The 23559-nt window shown below is 36.2% G+C and overlaps 1 protein-coding gene across 12 annotated transcripts; it reads left to right on the top strand.

The window, feature by feature from the left end:
- The first annotated feature begins 3283 nt into the window (after positions 1 to 3283).
- On the top strand, positions 3284 to 21980 carry LOC122289973 (probable sugar phosphate/phosphate translocator At3g14410). Of its 12 annotated transcripts, none has more exons than XM_043097450.1 (9): positions 3284 to 3431; positions 3636 to 3739; positions 4650 to 4757; positions 4854 to 4888; positions 7504 to 7616; positions 10433 to 10694; positions 10841 to 11109; positions 11741 to 11872; positions 21971 to 21980. In XM_043097450.1, the coding sequence occupies exons 2-8, from the start codon at positions 3638 to 3640 to the stop codon at positions 11863 to 11865; spliced, it is 1014 nt and encodes a 337-aa protein (XP_042953384.1). In that variant the 5' UTR covers positions 3284 to 3431; positions 3636 to 3637; the 3' UTR covers positions 11866 to 11872; positions 21971 to 21980. The 12 variants fall into 12 exon arrangements, 9 of the variants coding, with proteins under 9 accessions (XP_042953384.1, XP_042953381.1, XP_042953383.1 ...); XM_043097447.1 differs by lacking the exon at positions 21971 to 21980 and adding an exon at positions 14169 to 14510 and having other exon boundaries at positions 11741 to 11903; XM_043097449.1 differs by lacking the exon at positions 21971 to 21980 and adding an exon at positions 14169 to 14510.
- The last annotated feature ends 1579 nt before the right edge of the window (positions 21981 to 23559 follow it).

Consider the following 23559-nt stretch of genomic DNA (forward strand, 5'->3'; position numbering starts at 1 on the left):
CACATCATAGGAGTTACGTGGTCAAGGTATCCTCCAGCTACACTCACATCATCAGAGTTACGCAATCGAGGCATCCTCCCACTATACTCCCATTGCCAAAGTTACGCGGTCGAGGCATCCTCCCGCTACACTCACAACTGAGTGATTCCACTAGCACCATCATCGCGGTCGAGGCATCCTTTCGCTAATTACATGTTGAGTGTCTCCACTTGCTACAACCATTGCCAACGAGTTACTTTTGGGAATGAGCCTCTAAGCTCTACAACCGCCTTGTGTGGGTTTCCTTCAGGAACAAGTCGACGAGCTCAGTAACTACCTAAGACGGATCCAGGGTATCAATGAGCTCCCCAATTACTTAAAGGTGGGTTAGCACAAACAAACTCCTACATCAACATCCAAATGGAAAAATTAAGCACCAACAAAAAAATGTAGCAAGAGGCTGTTGAACCCAATGTTTCAAGTTTCATGTAATTATATATCTACATATGGATTTTGATGATAACAAATGAATTCAAAGAATAAAGGAGTTTCAACCTCAAGTTGTCTACACAATAGAGTCAAGCACATCAAGAAACCAAACATGAGCAAGAAGGGAACAAATTCATATTAAAACTCATAGAATAATGTTGTAAATCTTTTAAAAATTTGAAATTAGGATTAAGATTCAAAATTAATATTTTATTATAAAGCATTAAAATACATTTTTCACATGTGCATGAATATTTTGAAAATTTTGAAAGATGATTGATTGTCATCTTTTACATGTGCATGACATGATTAAATGTTTGAATTTTGAAAATATTAAAGATGATTAATTGTCATCTTTCACATGTGCATGCTTTATTTGAATATTTTCAAAAGTGATTGATGTTTTTTTTTACTAATGCAAAAGGTAGATAATTTTGTTTGAAAATTTTGAAAAGTAAATAGCCTTTTGTCATATGCGAAAAGTAAAAAGATTATGTTTGAAATTTTTGACAAGTAAATGACGTTATATTTGACAAATGAAAAAGAAGAAACTTTTATTTGAAATTTTTGAAAAAGTGAATAATGTTGTATTTGACATGTGAATCTTTTTAAATTTGAATATGAAGTCTCATATGCCTATAAATAGATCATTTGAGAGTTTCATATTTACAACACCAAGAGCATACAACATTTATTCAAAGCTTTTATTTTCTCTTCTCTAAGTATTGAAACTTAAACTTTGTTCATTTTGAGAGAGATATAGTTTGCGCTGTATTGTTCTTATTTCATTCATTGAGGAGTGTTCTCTGATAACCTATCACTATCAGCTCTTGTATCAGTAAAAGATGTGTATAACCCTTGTGCATATAGAAAATGTTCTATACAAGGAATAGTTGAATCACCATGTGTAAAGTGATTGCAAGTGTAAAAGGTGTTCTACAGGGATCCTTTGTAGTGGTATTGTTCAAAGGTGTAATAGGTTTCTATCTCCACCTGAAGGAGGTTGAAGAGTGAATTTGGGGATCTTCAAGCTACTGTTTGAGGCGAGAACGTAGGCAGTAGGGCCGAACTTCGTTAACATACTAAGTTTGCTTCTCCCTTACCCTTATTCTTTATATTTATTGATATTTCGTATTTTGTTTATATTTTATATTTTGTATTTGATTTATAATTATTAATTTTTAAATACAACTTAATTCACCTCCCTCTTGTGTTAGTCATCTAGGCAACAGAGACAAAATCCACTAATGCCACCGAAAACAAGAAATGATCGCCAAGCATGGAAATATGCGCACTTTACAAAAGATAAACAATGACATGCAATCACTAGTACACTTAATTATCACGCAAACGTTCTTACTAACAAACTATACATAGGTCCATCCTTGAAGACACTTATTACAAATTTTGCAAATTCTTCTTGAGGATCGCTCATGGAGATTGCCATTGCATTGCATAACAGTGACAAACTATGGACTAGTTCCCAAAATTGCTTTTTATGCAATTTTTTATAGGTTGCCTCCATCATGATTGACTTGAAGGCTTTGAGAACCTATCACTAATAATAAGGAAGAAATAAAGCTAAGAAATAAGGTAGTGAAGAGATAAAGTAAGGAAGAGATCAATCAAAAGAAGTTGGCTTAGACTCTACAAGGCAAGTTGAACTCTACCACTCCAAGGAAGAAATAGATTTTTATAAAATGAGGAGATCTCTACAAATGAAAGGGACTCTCCACAACTTCTTCGAGCAATATACTCATTCATGCACAGCAACTCCACTTGACCTCGCTCAAGAGAGACACCATCTTCAATCTCTTGAAACCCTAAATTTCTCTATTATATCACAAACTTTAGTTTTATGCGTCCATGATTTCAATTCCGTGTTTATGTGCACACGGTTTTTGTAGCAAGGGTGTGCATTTTGCTTATGTACCAACTTTCCTGGAAATGTAGGAAGTTTAGAGGGGATTATGTATGTTAAACTTCAGTTTACGAACAGTGAAGTCAATTAGTCAACTATAATTACTGCATTTTCCGGGAAATGAGCGTATCTATGTTATCGTTATTGGTGTAACTAGAGGACCAGAGGTATTGTTTGGAATCTAAATTATGTATGTGGAAATAACTTTAGAACTAATGTCCTTCGAAATGAATTTTATATGTATCAGTGACATGTAATGAAGATAAGTAACTACAGGTTATATTAGATTGTCTTCTATATTGATGTATTAATTGTAAAAATATATTTATTTTATTTATTAGTTTTTTGGATTCGTAATTTATTAATAGTTAGTATTAATTATAATAATTAAATAAGAAGAATTTGAAAGATTTTTAAAGGAAAATGCTACTATACTCCATGATTTTGACAACTCTTGTATTTTAATTTCTTTTTACTTAATGGTTAAGGAAAGTAACTTTTAGTGTATTAATATATATTTTTTAATTTTTTTAAATATGTTAAAAAATGTGAAAAAGAAAAGATAAAAAAATTAAGAAGTAAAAATTATACTAGGTGACATGACCAATGATTAGTGCTAGGCTACGATTAATACTAGACTGTAGCCTAGCACTAATCATTTTTAAATCCAAACAAGACCTTAATGCTCATTATTAAAAAATATGTTTTGCTTTCTCTTACTGGTTTTACATCATCATTTGCTTATTTTAGATAACATTTCTTTTATTTCTTGGCATATTTTCAAATTAACTCGAAAATGGGAACTAGGCACGTGACTTGCATGTGCGATCAACTCACTTTGATACGATATATATATATATATATATATTAAAATCATTTTGTACGAGATAAGTTTGCCGTTGAAATAATTCTATTTATTTCGGTTATATAGGAATTTTGCTTGGCACAAATCCTTCGTTACACATCAAAACGATCCCGATCCAATTTGGAGTTTCAACTTTCAACACAGAAGAAGACCTCAGCCTTTGCTCCGCTCATACTAGTAAGTGTTTATTGAAGTTTTCTTCTTCCTGTATTTGTCGCCGCAACACTTGCGAACTTACCCTTTTGCCATTGCCATTGAAATTTGTTGCTTCAACACTCCAGCGCTTTACGCCTTGACTTTTGGGTTTCTTTCGCCTAGAGAAGGCCAAGTTGACTAAGCTCATTGTTTATTTTAATTTTTATCTGTTTTGGGAATATTCAGCAATGGCGGATCGGTTGGGGACCTTCCGCAGAGAGGAATTCATAACCTATGCTTACCTTCTCCTCTACATCACCCTCTCCAGCGGCCAAATCTTCTTCAACAAGGTCAGTCTGTCTTCTTATTCTGTTGCTTATTTATCTAAGCAGTCTTGTGTATCTCGCATTTGCTTTTGAAGAATCCCTGTTTTTAGAAGTAATTTCGTTTTTATTATTCACCCAGTCATTATTTTTATTATTGCTAACTAAGATTGGTGATTGAATGATCCAAACATGAGAGAAAATAATGGTTGATTGAGGTGCGTTAGATCCATATTGTTTAAGGATACTAGTTACAGCACTTGTAACCTTGCTTTTGCATATATATATGTCAAAATCGGCAAGGATATCCAAGGCTATTTGTACTGATTAATCCCTCGGCTACATACAATCCCCTGTTCCACACAAACTGAACATGCCAAACCCTGGGGTTGGCCTAAGCGAATTATTTTGCAAATGGAGTTTCAAAATGTTGACCTATTATATTAGTGGTGTTTTTCAAACTTTTGACCCATCTTTTTTTTTTTTTTTTTTTTTTTTTTTTTTTTTTTTTTTGTAAAGATTAACGTTAGTTCTGTATATATTCAAAATATGTATCAAGGGTGCCTCCATGACCTATTGCATGAAATATGTGAAATAAAAATTGGTGTACGATGTTGTTACACAAGGGTTTTTGTAGTACATCGTGATTGTAAATGTGATGCATACAAGGTGTCCTTTCTAGTCGTGCCATTGTAGTTTTTAAATTCACTCACTAAGTATGAAATAACTTTCTTTAAGTATTCTCATTCTGTTACTAAGTTTATTGCTTAACTAACCTATTCTTGTGTGGAATTTTTGCAAGTACTTGGATTATTGTTACAGGAGTATAGTTCATAATTACTCAGGGACGTGCATATAAACTTTGTTGCTATACCAACCTCTTTGACTAAGGTTGCTTGCATGGCTGACATGAATTTTGTATATATGTTAAATGCAGTGGGTTTTGTCATCTAAGGAAATAAACTTCCCTTATCCTCTTGGATTGACTCTCCTCCACATGGTCTTCTCATCTGTCTTATGTTTTATTGTCACCAAAGTTATCAAGGTATCTAGTTTAATAAATATTATTAAAGGTGCTTCAATTGAGCAATCATATTGCCAACTTCAATTTTTTAACTCCATTTTTTTTTTCCCCTTACAGATTATGAAGGTTGAGGAAGGTATGACTACAGAAATGTAAGCAAAGAAAGGGATAAAATCCTTTTATATGATCTTTGAATTTGAAGTTGTTATCAGTTTGTTAATATCTTAACAAAATTTCAAATGCCATTGGTGAACAGAGGATATAAGACACTGAAAAGAGATTTAGTTTCCTCAAAATTGGCTTGAAGTGAAAGATCCACTCTTCAGGCTTCATTCATCTGTTTATTTATTTTCCTAATGAGATTTTAGGAGCACTTTGAGGCTTGTAGTACTTAAATAATATTTGTGCTTGTGAAAAGAAAATCCAAGTTCTGATGGATTTGAATTACGTCACAGTTTTAAATTTTGGCATGCCTAATTGCTAATAGAATTTTTTACTTTTTAGGCTAAAGGTCCTAGTGGCGTGATGCATATTAATTGTAATCATGATTAGCCGTTGATACTTTCTCATTGGCTACATTTATGTGGTACTTAATAAAATCCCCTCCCAAGCAAAGGTGGTTAAACATTGTTATCTGTAGGATGAAAGTTGTTATGATCAAAGCCATGTGATCTATCCTGTGCTGCTTGTAGCATGACTTGACAGAACCATCTCGTTTACATGACCAAGGCTTTGGTTTTGTGTCTTTAAGAGACCCCTGCCAGTTCAAAACCTTTTGGTATGAGGTTAAGTTTCCGGTAGTTGCTACATCTTACTAGTTATTGGTACAACCATACAAGTCTTGTATCAACTGGGGTTTGATACATTTTGTTGGGATTTACTTAATCTAAGTGTCAGGTTTGTGTCTATTATGATATTTTTAACATACTTCTTTTTTTTAGTAATTTTGATTTCTTTTTGTTACTGTTTTTTGTATACAAGGCCGAACAATCTACGTAAGATTGTTAACAGCCTTTACTTAAATAGACTTATTGTTGAATTGACAGTGATTGTATGTGCTATGCCTGCCTATATTTGTCCTAGTTATTATTCTCTCTCTTTAATTCCCTGCAATACACTAGCTAATATCACAAAGAGAGAAGATGCTTTCGTTTGTGGGGGTGGGGAAGGTGCTCCTTTGTAGGTGAAGTTGAGGGGGAGAGAAATCTCATTTGTAACACCCTTTATCCAGAAAGGTTGAGAATGCTGTTTCACACTTCCCATAGCACTAGGTCATAGAAGTCCATAAACATTATAAAATCATCATTAAATTTATTAAATTTTAAAACAAAAAATGTAATCAAATGCAATTATATCCAAAATAGCTAAACTTTAAGAGAAACCACAATGTTGTAAAATGTATATGAACATCCTAAGCCTTTGTGATAAAAACTTATTTTTGTTTCCACTCAGTCAAAGTCTCCTCTACTGGTTCTAGCCTGAAGACTCGTCCTCATCATAGCTTGAAAAGTTCAAAATATATATAAAAAGGACACTGCTACTAAGACACGCAAAATACCAAAATTTGTCCAAAATATATATATATATTTTTTTATTTCTTACAAATCTTGAATTGTTTTAAAGATAAATTGGTTATTAAAATATTTTTCTATTCAAATAAAATTTAAAAAAAAAAATAAAAGTAAAAAGTTTGGCCAAATTTCAGTATCTTGGGTGTCCAAAGTGTCATTTTTCATAACAATAGGTTGAATACTTAGTAAATAATTCATCACATTCTAAAAATCTTTGCTAAGTAGATTTTCCTTTTAAACATATATGAGACACCTGTAAATTTGCTCGTACAATGTTATAAAAACATTCTTCTATATCCTCTTTTAATGACCTTCACACATTAACTCTCTTGTGCCTAGGTTGGGCACCAGTTTCACGTTCTTTAGCCACAAGGGGTGACTGCCTCTCACGTTGGATGTAAAGCATTCTAGCGGACCACTTCCCGGTGGCTTGCTCATCAAACATCTAGCTCTAGTGCCACTTTGTGCTCTTTGACTAAATATTAGAGCCTTTCATGCATTCGTTCATTCATGATATTAGAACCTGGTACTGAAATACCCTTGCTGTCCAAATTCACCTCTCTTGAGTTTCACCCCTTTATTTTCATTAGACTTCAATAAAAACTTAATCAAATTAATCCTAACATCTAGGGCTACCACATATTTAAAAATCATAGCATATGGAAATCATTTGATACACAAAACATCTGCCACAAGCTAAAAATGGCTATCTGGAACTTTATGGAGAATTTTGTAGTCTGATTTTGCTGCTTTTGAAATTTATATCTAATTCATAACTCCAAATCATGAAAAATCAGTCCTAAAGCTTTCTTAACTCAAATTTGAAACCATAAGCTCTAGAATTACTTTACTGATCTCATCTGCTCGATCAAAACCTTGATGAGTTTTAGACCTAGTTTCTGTGAATCCTGGTATGCTCTGTGCTATGCTAAAAAATGATGAATTCATATTGAAACTTCTTAAAGATCCTAAAATTTTGTTCAGGAAGTCTCTCATAACATAAAATAAGAGATTTTATTAAGAAGTAAATAGACATAGCCCAAGTACATAGAATGACAAGAGTAAACACCTAAATACAAGCTAGGAACCAGAAAAGGCTAAAAGCAAATGTGATATCGTTTGCATATATTACATCTATACTTATCTACATGTTCTAAAATTTCCCTTGTAAATCTAATAAAGTTCCTTTTTTTCAGATATGTTACTTCTGTTGTGCCAATTGGTGCAATGTTTGCAATGACTCTTTGGCTGGGAAACACTGCATACATGTATATTTCTGTTTCATTTGCACAAATGTTGAAGGCAATTAGTAAGTTCCAAGTATCTTCTGAATTATCCCATTTTAGCTAAATATCTTTCTTATTTTTCTCTTTTTTAATAAATAAGCTAAAACTTCATTAGTGAACAAAAAGTGTTGCTTAGTTTATAGGGCGAATACATGGGAATCATTGCAGTGCCCTTGTACGATTGGCACAGTGTTTGTTTTCCAGACATAGGGTAAAAAGTCCTTTATCACCTGGTGTTGGACTGTGTCAGCTATGCTTTCTACAACATGCTGATTGCCTTACTCAGTTTGGCTGCATGTTTTCCGCCCAATTGCCTCTTCTTTGCTAGCCTTTTGTCCTCGAGAGGGGATCTCTTCCCTTATTTTGGTGTAGTCCTCACATCTTCTCCCTCCTTAACAGGAAATTTCGTTATCGAAATTTCATGACGATTATCCCTTGAGATGGAACTTTGAGGGATGTGCTTGAGGTAGGGCATCCTTTGTCATTCTTTGTTGGCATCGGTCGGGGTGATGACCCATTCTTTTCTTGGTCCACCCCCTGACCTTCATAATCTGCGGCTGGGACGATTTTCCTCCTCTTGTCTCCTTCATTGGCTGGTCTGGTTGCAACTGTCTCTATTATTCTCACGTCCTAGTTCCTCCTCTAGATTTGGTGTTATAAGACATTGGCAAGACCTCACATTTGTCCTTCTCTTGTTCATCATGTTCCTGGATTGTCTGCTTCTCTCCACTTTGCCTTACAGCTTTGTCAGCATGATCCAACATCTCCAAGATAAGGGCTCTAGCCCTCTGATGATCCTCTTCATCTTGACTGTGTTCCTCTTCCAACCTTTCTGCTTCGCATTACCCTTCCATGAAATGACAGATTACTTCTGGCTGTATAGCTGCCTTTCATGCAGTCCTCTTTCTCACACCATGATAACAGTTTTGGAATTCTAAATGTTTTGACCAAAAGGGGTAGCTTGAAGGCTATTTATAATTGCACTTCTGCCTTCTTTTTGACCAAACTACCCTTACTTATTGCCTTCTAGGTTAGTTACTGCAGCTCGAATAAATAGGTAAACTCCTCGTTTTCCCATTTAAACTCCTCATTTTCCAAGCTTCCCCACTGCACCTTTACCAAAGGTACATTTTGGACTATAGCTTTTGTTCTTTCTGGTCTATGATTTGTATTGCCATCTCCTCGCAAGTGAGATTTGGTTGCAATGGCACCATATTCGAACTAATTATGCATGGTTGTTGGTTTCCAAAACTTTTCCTCAATCGGGCCCGTCCCTTATACATGAATTGCATGGGGGCAATCCTGGTTATAATACCCTGCCTGACCGAACCTTTAATATGAGAGTGAAGCCTGACGACACTCTCCCTCTTGAGATGTATGGCAGTAACCACACACTAATGCCCTGCCTCCTAAATGCACACCAAGAGTAGTTTGTGGGCATACCCCTATTCCCATTACAAACTTCTGGTGCAACCTAGAACTACTTCCTTCTCCCGTGAATGTCCTCCATTTCTGGCCAATTGTAACAGCCATTAAACTGCGGTGTTCATGCTCTACGATCAAGGCTACATTTACCAATATTTGAAAATCCCCTATTTCTAGACAAGCCACTTGCGTACACATGCGTGGTTGCAATCCATCTTGATATTGCTCTGCACGCATCTCCTCGGTAGAGAGAAGATGAGAGATAAACCTTTCGAACTCCATAAACTTGGCAGCATACTGTTTGACTGTCATGTTGCCTTGAACCAAATTAGTGAAATCCTTTGATTTATACTGTCTCGTGATGGCGGAGAAATACTGATCATCGAATTCCCACTTACACCTTTCCCATGGAATAGCTTTCATGGATCCCAACTCCATGACGAGCAACTGCCTCTTGGCACTCCACCAAAACGATGCCTCTCCCTGAAGCAGATAGCTCACATGCAACACTTTCTGGTCCTCGAAAGTTCACTTGATGTCCATAATCCACCTTTCCGCCTTTATTGGTCCCTCATTTCCAAAGAAACCCAAATATTGATAGGTCAAAATCGCTTGTAAGTACAACCTCCCTGCTCAACACGCAGGTGATTGACTTTCCATATTTGCACACATTGCCAGAATAACTCCTGTTGCTGTTGCAACACATCTGTGATACAGTTGATAGCTCGTGGTACTTTGCTGTTTTCTTAGCCATGGGTTGATCTCCCTCACAGTCACCCATGGGTCGTCCATTTCACTGAACTCTTGGTCACTGCCACATAACCCAAGCCTATCACTTTCTAGTTCAACTCTTACTCATCACCACAGATCAAGCCCCCCTTCCTTGCTTTAACATTCAAACCTATGATGCTAAGGATCAAATCCTATTACTTTGGTACTGTTCCTAGATGACATTGTGGATTTACATAGTTGTAAGCCCTCCTGCAAAGTGTTTGTCACCTGGCATAGGGTGAAAAGTCCCATATAACTTGGTGCTGGACTGTGACAGCCAAGCTTTCTACAACCTGCTGCTTGCCTTACTCTCAGTTTGGCCAGGCATTGTCCTTCTAGTTGCCTTTTCTTCACCAGCCCTTTGTTTGCGAGAGAGGATCTCTTCCCTTGCTTGGGCGCAGTTCTCACAATCACCTAGCAAAAAACTGTCTTAGAGCTAACTATCTAGAGTCCCTAGAGAATGTTTTGGCTCTATTAGCTGCAAATTCCACTTCAATATGTTATGGCATTCAGAACAATTTCAGATGTTTCATATGATTAGTGAACCTATTGCCTAGCTGTTTGCTTACTAGCAAGATGTTGCATTTGTCAGCTAGGCCTAAATCTTTTTTTGTCATCCTAATTTCTTAAATGATTTCTGCAGTGCCAGTGGCTGTATTCATTCTTGGAGTTGCAGCAGGACTTGAGGTAATGAGCTGCAGAATGCTATTTATTATGTCAGTGATAAGTTTTGGTGTTCTTGTGGCTTCTTATGGAGAAATAGATATAAGTTGGATTGGAGTAGTTTATCAAATGGGTGGCGTTGTTGGCGAAGCGTTAAGACTGATTTTCATGGAGATCCTGGTCAAGAGGAAGGGTCTCAAACTGAACCCAATATCTGTTATGTACTATGTTAGTCCCTGCAGGTATGCTCATTCTAATATCTTCTAATTCATCATCTGTTTGAAATATTTTCTTGCTTCCTCTAGAAAGAGAAGATTTACGCAAAGTATTTATAAGTTCAGACGGAACTTGTTTATGCCTGTGTGAACAAATTTTGAATTCTATGCAGTGCTCTCTGCCTATTCATTCCGTGGATCTTTCTGGAGAAACCAAAGATGGAAGCACATGGATCTTGGAACTTTCCAATCCTTGTGCTAACACTCAACTGTCTCTGTACTTTTGCCCTAAACTTATCTGTTTTCCTCGTGATTACACATACAAGTGCTTTAACCATTCGTGTTGCTGGAGTAGTTAAGGATTGGGTGGTCGTCTTATTATCTGCTCTTCTGTTTGCGGATACGAAGCTGACAATAATAAATCTGTTTGGTTATGGCATTGGTCAGTATCTACCTCATATTTACCATTTTGTTCTTCTTCTAGGAGCCCAGCTATTTTCAGATAGTACGACTAGTTTCAATTATTACTTTTTTAGTAAGTAACTCCATGGAAAAGTGATACTGCCAAGTGCACTTTGCTAGTAATGCACGTAAAGTTAAACATTTTTGTTAATCTTGGTAATGAGTTGGCTCTGCCATCATTGAACATGCCTTAAATATGCAATTTTTTGATCTTTTACATTTTTGTTTGATTGGCACTGGGTGTCTGAGAAGAAAGTTGTTCTTTTACTGCTCTTCAGGTTGATATCAAAACTAAAAAACTCTTCCAATTTGCTTTCTTTTCATGCTTTTGTAAACTTGTTTTGTCTTCTAATTAGAAATGGTTTGTTCGGTAACATATATTCTTGTCGTTGGAATTCACAAAGTATATTTTGTTTTAATCCACTCAGATAAAAGAAACCTTGTTAGCCTTGAGAAAGAAAGAAAAACTTTGAAAAAATCTTTCTTCTCTGTAGCTTGAACGCTGACCTTTTTCATGAAGAAATTTCTAGCAACCAATAGTTGGAGTTTTTGATAGCCATAACAGGATGAAGTATGACTTATATATTTCTATCATTTTTTTTTTTAATCAGCCATTGCAGGTGTAGCAGCATATAATAATCACAAGTTGAAAAGAGAAGCATCTCGAGGCAGCTCCAATGACACTGAACTTTCTCAATCTATACTTGGGGCCACACCCTTGGAAACCAGCAAGTAGATACACGGTAACAACAATCAATCAATCTACTTTTCAAGGCATGTACTTGCATAATTTAGCAATATATTCGTTTTCATGTTAGTTTCTTTTATCATAGAAATTTATGGCCATTTCTTTGTTTCTTTTCCCGTAGTCCAAGTTTAGGAGATTATTTAGGAGTGATATGAATGTTCATTTGACATTTAAGAGTTAAGATACAATGAACATTTGTAAACCTTCAGGTGCTCCCATTGGCAAATTAGCATATAAGAAGAGTTAAGACACAATGAACAATCATCATGAAAAGCGAAGTACAGCCAGAGGAGCATAGGACCCCCTGACCTCTTTCTTGAAATAGGTTTTATCAGTTATTTAACGTCACCTTTATTTGATATTACTTTCACACTGACTTATTTATTATAATTGCTCAACAGATGAGGGTAGAAAGACTTGAACCCAAGTACTTGTATCAGAAACTACCTTGAAGTTAAAAAAACATATATATATTATATATATATATTTTTTTTTTCTTGAGATTTCTGTATCTCCATTAGAAGGCTAGACTTATATTAGTGTCTTATTTTAAAGTTCTATACATCGTAGTCACAATAAACAAAATCCTTCTGATTAATAGAGAATCAGAGATCCAAAAATTTATATGGAATAACTTCATCAAATTTTAGAAAGATAAACCTTTAAAATTAGTATAATCAGAACAAATAAATTGGTACAAATGTACAATAAAATATATTCTATGCAAAGCATTAACATGTTAGCGTACCCTTGACATGCGGATTATGTAAATGGCTTCCAAGGGAACCCTTCTGGGCATTTTTCATGTGGCTGATCAACAGTAGCAGCATAGCCTCTACCTTGGCAAAATTAATCCAAAGACGAGTCAAAGCTCTAAATTGCTGAAAGCTAAAAATTCCAAAGTTAAAAGGCTAGGAGTCATTATTCAATCTACAAAAGAGATTTACCATGTTTGTGTGATGAACCTTGCACAAGACTTTCATCTCTGCCATAAATTCTTGAGTTCTTGTAGCAGCCATTCGTTAAAGGAAAACACTACTCCCATCTACAAAACCCACTGATTGGGTTATTTTATTTTATTTTTTTTACTTAATGGTTAAAGAAGTATATTTTTATGAATTTGTGATTCTTATTATTTTTCTTTGAAAATATTTAAGGGGTTTAAAAATTATTTAAAAAAAAAAAGTTTTTTGGTTGTTCGGTGAATCCTCTTGGTGGGAATAGCAGCTCCCTTCTTTTAGAGGTTCCGTTTGGTTACATAGATGAGATGAGATGAGATGAAATGTTTTGAATAGTAATAAATAAAATATTGTTATAATATAATTTTTTAATATTAATTTTGTATTGAGATTTGAAAAAGTTAAATTGTTTATTATATTTTACATGGGGATTTGAAAATGTTGTAATGATGAATTGAGATGAGATTTTTTATTTTGGTTAACCAAGCGAGCTTTTAATAGCAACTTCCTGGAAATATTATCCTATTACTAATGGTTCATCGTGGAAGCTTGCTTTAGATCAGGAAATCCAAGTTATCACAATAAAAGTAAACTGCTAACCTGCTCGCGGATGAGGACATAATACCTAGCCATATATAAGAATACCAGTCCCTAGTGCTGGAGCTGGATAAATAAAATAAGAATACTCGTCAGACAGTCCAAGTATAAAGATGATAAGGAAATGGAAAATTTTATATAGTATATTTTTATCTTATTCTCATTTTATTATATAAGATATGACATATTTATTACCATTGAATAATCATTTATTAAATGATTTTTCATCATCAAATGATGATAAATATGACTCATCTTACATAATGAGATGAGAGTATGGGGTATAGACTATTCATAAAAGCAGCCTAAGACTAACCAATTGCTAAGAATTGCTATAATTTGAAGCCTAGAGATAAACTGTAGACTGCATACCACTTTTTGAGAACAATAATGCATTATCCTGAAGAGAATTTTCCAAGTCATATTGTAAAACACAAGATTGGTGAGCTAGTGCATTTTCGTTCCCCAAATGGAGCAACAATATGAACACGCATGATAATATCAACAAGTAGGTTGTACATATGGGCTGTAAAAAATGCTTAACTTGCTGAAGTTGAAGGAGGGTTATCGTAAGAAGAAAAAAAATGAGGAGATTCAATTAAATGGATAAATTAGTAATAAAAAAAAATGGAAAGTAACATATAAAAATATCTACATTTGATGTCATTGCCTTCTACATGCTTTTTCACCTTCCAAATATTAATTGGTTTATGACTCAACTAATTTTGGGTTCAGATTAATGTCTGTACAATTTCCGGTGCCAATGAGCTTCGATATGGGTCCAATGCACGTCCACCAATTTTGAATGCATACATGGATGCAACAATGGAAATAGGGATAGCCAAGACATTACATACAATTTCCGCAAGATTGAGATATCTAAATGAGTTCTTCTTCCATCAAGTCAATATGTTAAACTCTGGTGTTTTTGGTTTTATCCCAACTAACAAATACCTATCTACCTCGGAGCCAAATATCAAACTATTTTTCACCTCAAAATATTGCTTTAGAGATGTATCAAATCTTTCAAAGTTCAAATCATCATTAATAATACTTGAGGAACTCCTATAGGCCACATTTGATCTTCTCCTACTTAGCTCATGAAACCTATTATATTGCCCAATCAAACGATTCAAGAACAATCTCACTTGGGCTTCAATTCTATCTCTACATTTAATCCTTTTGCACATTTTCAACGAATATGCCATAGGCTTAATCTTGTATCGAAGATCAATGACAAAAGCTATGTATAAAATCAAGTTCATCCAATCCATACACCCTCAATACTTATCAAACGTAGGTTTCATATTAGATGCCATGCTCATCAACTTAGCATCATCACTCTAATACATTATTTGTTCCAAGTGTGCTCTATTGTACAAGGTTGCTGAAATAGTATATTTGAGGTTACTTACAACGAACCAGGAATTTTCAATATGACATCATAAAAAACTTTTAGAACCTTAATAAATGTCCGAGCACTAGGCCAATCCTCAAACATAGGCATCAAAAGTTGTGGCTCTCAATATTTATAAGTACAAAAACTTTTTCATATTATTAGATATATTGAGTTCTATCTAGTAGGAATATCCAGACACACCATTTTTTCATATTCAATGTTCAACTTCTTTGCACAATTTTTAAATGTATTAAGCTTTGCCCGTGAAGACTTCACAAATCTTATTACATTTCTAATATTATTTATTTATTTTTTGATAAGTACATTTCTAATATTATTTATTGCATCATATATATATATCTATATATATTTTAAACCATTAGATACAATGAGGTTTAAAATATTTGCAGCACCTCACATGTACAAAAACTCGCCCCCTAAAATGGTGAACTCTTTATCGTTTGTGCTCCTCCTCACATGATCAATAATGACAACATTAAAGAAGGCATTATTTATAGTGATTATAAAAAGTTAGTCAATCTTCCAATCCATCACTAGACTTTAACAAACAGGAAATGGTCTCATCCTTTTGAGTAGGGATATCGAAAAACATAATGATTATTATTTTTTGTTCAAGATCCAATTTCGATCAATGATATGGCATGTAACACACATATAATTTATATTTTGTCCCGATGTTTATATATCAATAGTCAAACAAACTATTTGACTGCTCAACAAAGCTTTCAACTTTTAGTTTTCTTCATTGTTTAAATTTATACAATCTTTTTGCAAGGTGGTCAGTATGGTAAGGTGTATCTAGGCTCTAAAGTACTCAGGATTTTAAAAAATGCTTGATACTCCACAAGCCTAAATGATAATTCACACGGGATGAAATAATTGGTAATCATAACTCTAATTTTTTCAGTATCATATTTTTCTATTCCTTGAGGACTAGATCCTTTACCATTCATCTTCGATTTTTCTCTCTAATGGGAGAGGCTTGAATCCAAAGGTGGTTAGTTAATAATAAAGTGTCATTTTTATAATGGTATCCATATAGCCTCCAGCAATAATTGCATTGGGTTTTGGGTCAATAGAATCAATAAGTCCAACCTTTATAAAATGATCTCATATTAGAGACTGGTTGCTAGCCCTCTCGGTTCATTTTGCCATTGGAGGGATGGATAGTGAGGTTTATAGTATTCATAGAGGAAGGCACTAAAAGACTAGTGTTTTCCTTCATATTTAATGATATATGACTTGGACCACGAATACTATCACTAAAACTATCTTCTATTTATTTTAAAAATAAAAAATAAAAAGAGAAATCTAATAAAAATCAAATCAATGACTAAAGAGAGAGATAGAAATCAAATCAAAGCCACTTTAATAAAGATATATGTGAATGATATAAGGAAAATCTGATGATGCAATACTATAAACATGGTCGATCAATATTAAAATCAAATAATCAATTACAGAAATTCATAAACAAGAAGTTATCCACCTCAACTAAAAGAGTAAGTTTGTTTCTTGTGAAAAATAATCAAATTTACTTTTTTTTTTTTAATTTTATTTTATCTGTTATGAGAATAGAAGAGAAGAGAAACCAAACTTCAGCAGAATCTTTGATCATCAATGATACTGACTTCACTTATTTTGTTTAGAAAAAACTATATTGAAGCATGCAACATAGAACCAAGTGTTTTTTCTACTACCATTTTTTCTTTTTTCTATTACCTTCCTTGAATTAATATTCTCTTCATTTCTAATCAAATTAATATAAATGTCTCAAATAACAAAATTATATTACCATTTATTTTCTTGATGAAATGAATAAAGATGCTTTATTAAAGTCTAAACATACTCCAATTTCTGTTAGCCCAACAATTCGGGAATAAAGGCATGACCCCTACTCTTATTCGTTCCTATTATTTAATGGGTCATGCTATGGAGACCGATGGCCTACCGATAGTTGACTGATTATTTTATTTTTTTGGTTTTTTATTAAATATTAAGAAAAAAAAACAGAAGTTAAAAAAATCAATTCCATACATTTATTAACATATAAAAACAAAAAAAATGCAAAATACAAAAAATAAAAATGCATCTATCGGTGCAAATGCGATGGTCTACCTAGCATTTTCCTTTGTAGGAAAATACTAATCTACTGGTCCCAACTCCCAGCGGGAGTTAACGTTGCCCAAATCTTTTTTTCTTTTTGATTTTTTTTACTTCATGATTAAAAAAATATTTTTTAATAATATCGTAAATTTTATTTTTTAAAAAAAAATATTTAAAAGTATTAAAAAATTACATGTCAAAAAACAATAAAAAAAATATATTTTTGTAATAATGGTAGCTTCCTGGGAGGAGTGGCTTGGTGATGCAGGGGGATCCGAGATAGATGATATTGAGCTGTCAGATTGCACCTTGATGACGCTGAGATACCATGAGTTGGCAGATCAGCACAAAGGTGGGAATTGATTGCGATATGTTCCTAATTGGGGCCGTTTTGAGTGCATTTTAGTTTTTTGGTCATTACTTTCGCTACGGGCGTCGGAATCGCGCATAAGACCCCGATTCGGAAAGCTCTTTTCGGCGCGCACGCTGTCCACATTGGGCATAGCTCCATGTGCCTTTTTTTTCGACCTCAAATTCAACTATTTTCCCCTCCGAATCACTAGTTTTAGTTATTTTTTATAATTTATGGTAATATTTCGTTTGCTAGTTAGGAAGTCATTTTAAAACTTGATTTGGGCCTAATTTTTTGCAGATTGCTTATTTTATTTTGAATTTCAATCTGGAGTGATTTTCAGGATTTTGCTATTTTTGGCAAAATTCGAATAAACACGAATTTTGGTTATAACAGTCCGGCTTGTGGACTGATTTTCGGCATTACTTGATTTGATAATATTCAGTTAAACCCTAGAGATTTTTCTCTCTATGTTTTTGGGTGACTTTCTTCTGTTCTTCCATGTGAATCATCTACTAGAACTAGCCTACAGGATAATAGCTATTTTGTCCAACGTCAGTTGGCATCAGAGCTTCAACATCTTCCTGGGCAATTTCATCAGTTTCAATGGCTGGTGGTCGTGGTCGTCGTGGGCAGGTTTCGAATGTGGAAGCCCAACATCGTGATCGCAGCGTTCAAGATGTGATGATTGAGGATTTGCAGAGGCAAGTTACAGAATTAACCCAGCGCCTGGTGGCGCAGGATTTCAAGGATTGTGAGGCTTCTGATCACGATTCTAATTCCACTTTTGAAAACCCATATCACAATCGTGCTCTATTCCGGGAGCACCGTCGTCGAGAGGAGCGTCATGGAGACCTCGATTTTCAGGTCGATCTGCCGAAGTTTTCTGGTACGTTACAGCCCGAGGGATTCGTTGATTAGATTAACGAAGTGGAGCGTATTTTTTATTATAAGGAAGTACCTGATTGTGTGAAAGTGAAATTGATTGCCATCAAACTCAAGGGCAGAGCATCTGCGTGGTGGGAGTAGTTGCGACGTTCACGAGACAGGCAAGGCAAGGCCAAGATCACTGATTGGGAGAAGATGAAGGGTCACTTCCTTCCCTTTAGCTACACGCAAATCTTGTTTCAGCGACTTCATACGTTGAGGCAGGGCGCAAGATCAGTCGATGATTACACGAAGGAGTTTTACCAATTGGTTGCCCAAAACGATTTATCTAAGATGAAGGAGCAGATGGTGGCGCGGTATTTGGAGCGTTTGCACCAGCCCTTGCAAGATGTCCTCAGCCCTTGCAAGATGTCCTCAGCCTTCACTCACTGTGGAATATTTCAGAGACCTACCAGCGTGCACTTGTTGTTGAAAAACAGCAAAACAGGAGACCGGTGATCAGGAGCGATCAAAATAGTCAGCCAGTTTGCCCTCAGGATTCCCATCCTGTCCAACAGCCACCTCAAGGTAATTCTAACCCTACTATCAGATGTTTTCATTGTGGTGAACAGGGGCACAGAGTGACTGATTGCAGGAAGCCTGCTAATCAAAAGGGCAAAAATTTGTTGATTGAGGAAAACGTGGTAGACGAGACAAAGGAGATTGGCGAGCCCGTGTATGATGATGATGAGACTGATGATGTGCTGTATGGAGATGGTCATGAGACTCTGGTCGTTCACAAGAGTCTACTGACTCCCAAGGGCGATTCAGGGGACGATTGGTTGAGAACCAATATTTTTCACACAACCTACACAGTTGCAGATAAAGTATGCAAAACGATCATTGACAGCAACAGTTGTGAGAATGTAGTGTCCGAGGAGGTTGTCCAGAAATTACAGTTGAAGACAGACCATCATCCTAAGCCATACAAGTTGTCATGGCTAAATAAAGGTAGTGAGGTAACAATCGATAGGCGATGCCTCGTGTCTTTTTCAATTGATAGAAAATATTTCAATAATGCCTGGTGTGATGTTGTGTCTATGGATGCGTGTCATGTATTGTTGCGTGTCATGGATGCGTGGACCGCAATGTCATTCATGATGGACGGAAGAATACGTATTCCCTTAACATCAAGGGAAAAAGTTTGTGTTGGCGCCCTGGCGGGAAGGACTCACTCCTACCCCGGTAGCCAATAATACTAACCTGCTTTCCATGTCCAGGTTTTTAGATGAGATTGAGCATGGAGACATGGTCTATGCTTTACTACCTTGCGAGAATAGTGCAGTAGACGTGGATACAGATTTACCAACAGAGGTGCAGCAGCGGCTAGCAGAGCTCTCTAATTTGATGCCAAAGGATCTTCCTCCTGGGCTTCCGCCTATGAGGGATATTTAGCATCAAATTGACCTTGTTCCTGGGTCAAGTTTGTCAAATCGACCAGTATATTGCTCAGTCCCAAGGGGCTGAAGAGTTGTAGCGACAGGTGGTAGAGTTGTTGGAGAGGGGCTATATCCGAGAGAGTATGAGCCCATGTGCCGTCCCTGCCCTGCTAGTGCCAAAGAAAGATGGTTCTTGGCGTATGTGTGTTGATAGCTGAGTGATCAACACAATTACAGTGAAGTACTAGTTTCCAATTCCCCACCTGGATGATATGTTGGATTAGCTATCCGATTCTAAGGTCTTCTCAAAAATTGACCTTAAAAGCAGATACCACCATATCAGAATAAGGCCTAGAGATGAGTGGAAGACAACATTTAAGATGCAACACGGGTTCTATGAGTGGATGGTCATGCCTTTTGGGCTATCCAATGCGCCCAGCACATTCATGAGATTTATGCATGAGGTCTTGCGGCCTTTTATGGGGAAATTCGTTTACTTCGATGATATCCTCATTTAAAGTCCGACGTGGGCTTCACACTTCAATCACCTCCATGCTGTGTTTGAGATGCTAAAAATTGAGTGTCTGTTTGTCAATCAGAAGAAGTTTTCTTTCTTCACTACTTCTGTGACTTTTCTTGGTTTTGTTGTGTCTACTGATGGTGTTCATGCAGATCAGTCAAAGATAGATGCAGTCTTGAAGTGGCTCAGACCAAGGACCTTACACGACATCTGAAGTTTCCATGGATTGGCATCTTTCTACCGCCGGTTCATTAGAAATTTCAACACTCTGATTGCCCCTATCACTGAGTGCCTCAAGGGGCGTGATTTCCAATGGTCTGAGGAGGCAGAGGCCAGTTTTTAACTGGTCAAGCATAAGATGACCGAGGCACCAGTTTTGGCACTCCCTGATTTTGATAATGTGTTCGAGGTAAATTGTGATGCATCTGGCATTGGCATTGGTGGTGTTCTGAGTCAGTTAGGGCGTCCGGTTGCTTTTTTCAGTGAGAAGCTATCGGGATCCAAGAAAAATTATTTCATTTATGACCTGGAGTTCTATGCCATAGTTCAGTCCCTGAAGCATGGGTGCACTACCTAGTACAGAGGGAGTTCATTCTGTTTACTAATCATGAGGCCCTGAAGTATATCAATGGCCAACACAAGCTGAGTAGACGGCATGCCAAGTGGGTGGCATACTTGCAAGAGTTCACCTTTATGTTGAGGCACCAAGCAGGGAATCTGAACCGCGTCGCAGACGACCTGAGCCGTCGTATCTTACTCCTCACCACCATGAGTACCAAAGTTGCAGGTTTTGAGACTTTCACATATATGTATGCAGCTAATCCTTCCTTTGGAAGGATATTCAGGAGGTAACTGATGGTCACCGTCATGATTTTGTTTTGTATAATGGGTATCTATTTTGTGGATTACAGTTGTGCATTCTAGATTGTTCATTGAGGCAACAAATTATAAGTAAGCTTCATAATGAGGGACACTTTGGCCGAGATAAGACATTGGCCCTTATCTCTTCTGACTAGCGATGTGGCCCATTATGTGGACCATTGTTATGTGTGCCAGTGGTTTAAGGGAGTTCTCACCAATGCGGGCTTGTACACTCCCTTACCTGTTCCTGAAGCTCCTTGGTTCGATGTCAGTATGAATTTTGTATTGGGCTTACCTCGCACCCAAAGGGCCTCGAATTCTATCTTTGTTGTGGTTGACAGGTTTTCCAAGATGGCCCATTTTGTAGCTTGCAGGAAGACTATGGATGCTGTCCGGATTGGCCATCTTTATTTCAGTGAGATTGTGCATTTACATGGTGTTCCTCGATCCATCATTTCAGATCGTGATACCAAGTTCATTAGTCATTTCTGGAAGAGCCTATGGGGGAAATTGTGAACACAGTTGAATTTTAGTAGCGCCTACCACCCCCAGACGGATGGCCAGATTAAGGTGATGAACCAGAGTTTGGGCAACCTTTTGAGGTGTTTTGTAGGAACTAAGCCGAAGCAGTGGGATTTGGCACTGCCTCAAGTAGAATTTGCCTACAACAGATTGAAAAATAGGATCACAAGCTTAAGCCCATTTGAGATTGTCTATGGTCAGAACCCATCTGGGGTGCTGGACTTAGCCCCTATTCCATGTATAGGACATTTTAGTCCTAAAGCAGATGAGATGGCAGAGCATCTTCGGGGTATCCATGAGTAGGTGAAACAGACCATTCTTGAGAGCAATACCAAGTACAAGACTCGGGTTGACAGTCATCGTCGTCAGGTACTTTTTTATGTTGGTGATTTTGTTTGGGCTGTATTAACTCGTGATCGTTTTCCTGTTGGCGAGTATAATAAGCTTAAGGATCGGAAGACTGGACATTGTGAGGTAGTGCAGAAGATCGATGATAATGCTTACAGGTTGCACCTTCCTAGTCACTTGAAGACTTCTGATGTCTTTAATGTGAAGCACCTAAGTCTTTGTTTTGTGGATTCTGATGACACTACTCTGAACTTGGGGACGAGTTCTTTCCAACCTGGGGCAACTGATGCAGGGGATCCGAGACAGATGATGCTGAGCTGTCAGATTGCACCTTAATGGCACTGAGATACCATGAGTTGGCAGATCAGCGCAAAGGCGGGAATTGATTGTGATATGTTCCTAATTGGGGCCGTTTTGAGTGCGTTTCAGTCTTTTGGCCATAACTTTCGCTTCGGGCGTCGGAATCGTGCATAAGAGCCCAATTCGGAAAGCTCTTTTCAGCACGCACGCTGTCCATATCGAGCATGGCTCCATGTGCCTTTTTTTAACCTCAAATTCTGCCGTTTTCCCCTCCGAATCACTAGTTTTAGTTATTTTTTATTATTTATGATAATATTTCGTTTCTTAGTTAGGAAGTCATTTTAAACCCGATTTGGGCCCAATTTTTTGCGAATTGCTTATTTTATTTTGAATTTCAATTTGGTGTGATTTTTGAAATTTTATATTTTTGACAAAATTCGGATAAACACGATTTTTAGCTATAACAGTCTGGCTTGTGGACTGATTTTTGGCATTACTTGATTTGATAATATTCAGTTAAACCCTAGAGATTTTTCTCTCTGTATTTTTGGGCAATTTTCTCCTGTTCTTCCTTGTGACTCATCTGCTGAAACTAGCCTGCAGATAATCGCTATTCTGTTCGGCGTCACTTGGCTAGAGTGCCACCCTAACTTGTAAGATTGAAAATGATCAAGAAATCATGAACGATCGACAATCAATAGTTTGGACTTTGTTAATTTATAACATACATATACACAGAGGCCAAGAGAGAAAATGCATGAAAAAATGGGAAAAAAGTGAAGATTAGCTCATTTCGCCTTCATTACAAAAAAAAAAAAAAAAGAAGAAAACAATTCCAGCAAAAGAAACCAAAATAATGATGTAGATATTTTTATCGGGGCAATGGGAAGGTGGGTGGGGGACATGAAACAAAATAATAACAGTAAATAGATAAATAAATATAAAGGAGTTGATAGGCCAAGGTGTGAAATGATCGATCTATGGCCACCTCAATGCAAAATCCCAAAAAATCATTGGTTATGGATCATAAGCAGTAAGGGTTCTAGACCTGACCGGAATAATAATAATAATAATAATAATAATAATAATAATAATAATAATAATAATTAAACAAAAACTGATATGTATCTGCAGCCTTACATGCCCCTTGGTGCAATCGTTTGTTGATTATTGTAGATCCACGCCCGGCAGAGGAGCTGGATCTCCTCCACGCCACGCTAGGAATTATTGGAAGAGACTGCTAAAAAGTTCTTGCTGAATACGAATGTATTTTAGCACTGTGTTGAAAGTTAAGGATACATAAGGGTAGGATTTTTCAACAATGATCTCATTACATATAGATCAGTAACAAGTTAACATCCGAACATTTTTCTTTCATTTTTCTGAAAGAC

Source organism: Carya illinoinensis, chromosome 12 (genome assembly GCF_018687715.1).
Source record: "Carya illinoinensis cultivar Pawnee chromosome 12, C.illinoinensisPawnee_v1, whole genome shotgun sequence".
Taxonomy (NCBI): domain Eukaryota; kingdom Viridiplantae; phylum Streptophyta; class Magnoliopsida; order Fagales; family Juglandaceae; genus Carya; species Carya illinoinensis.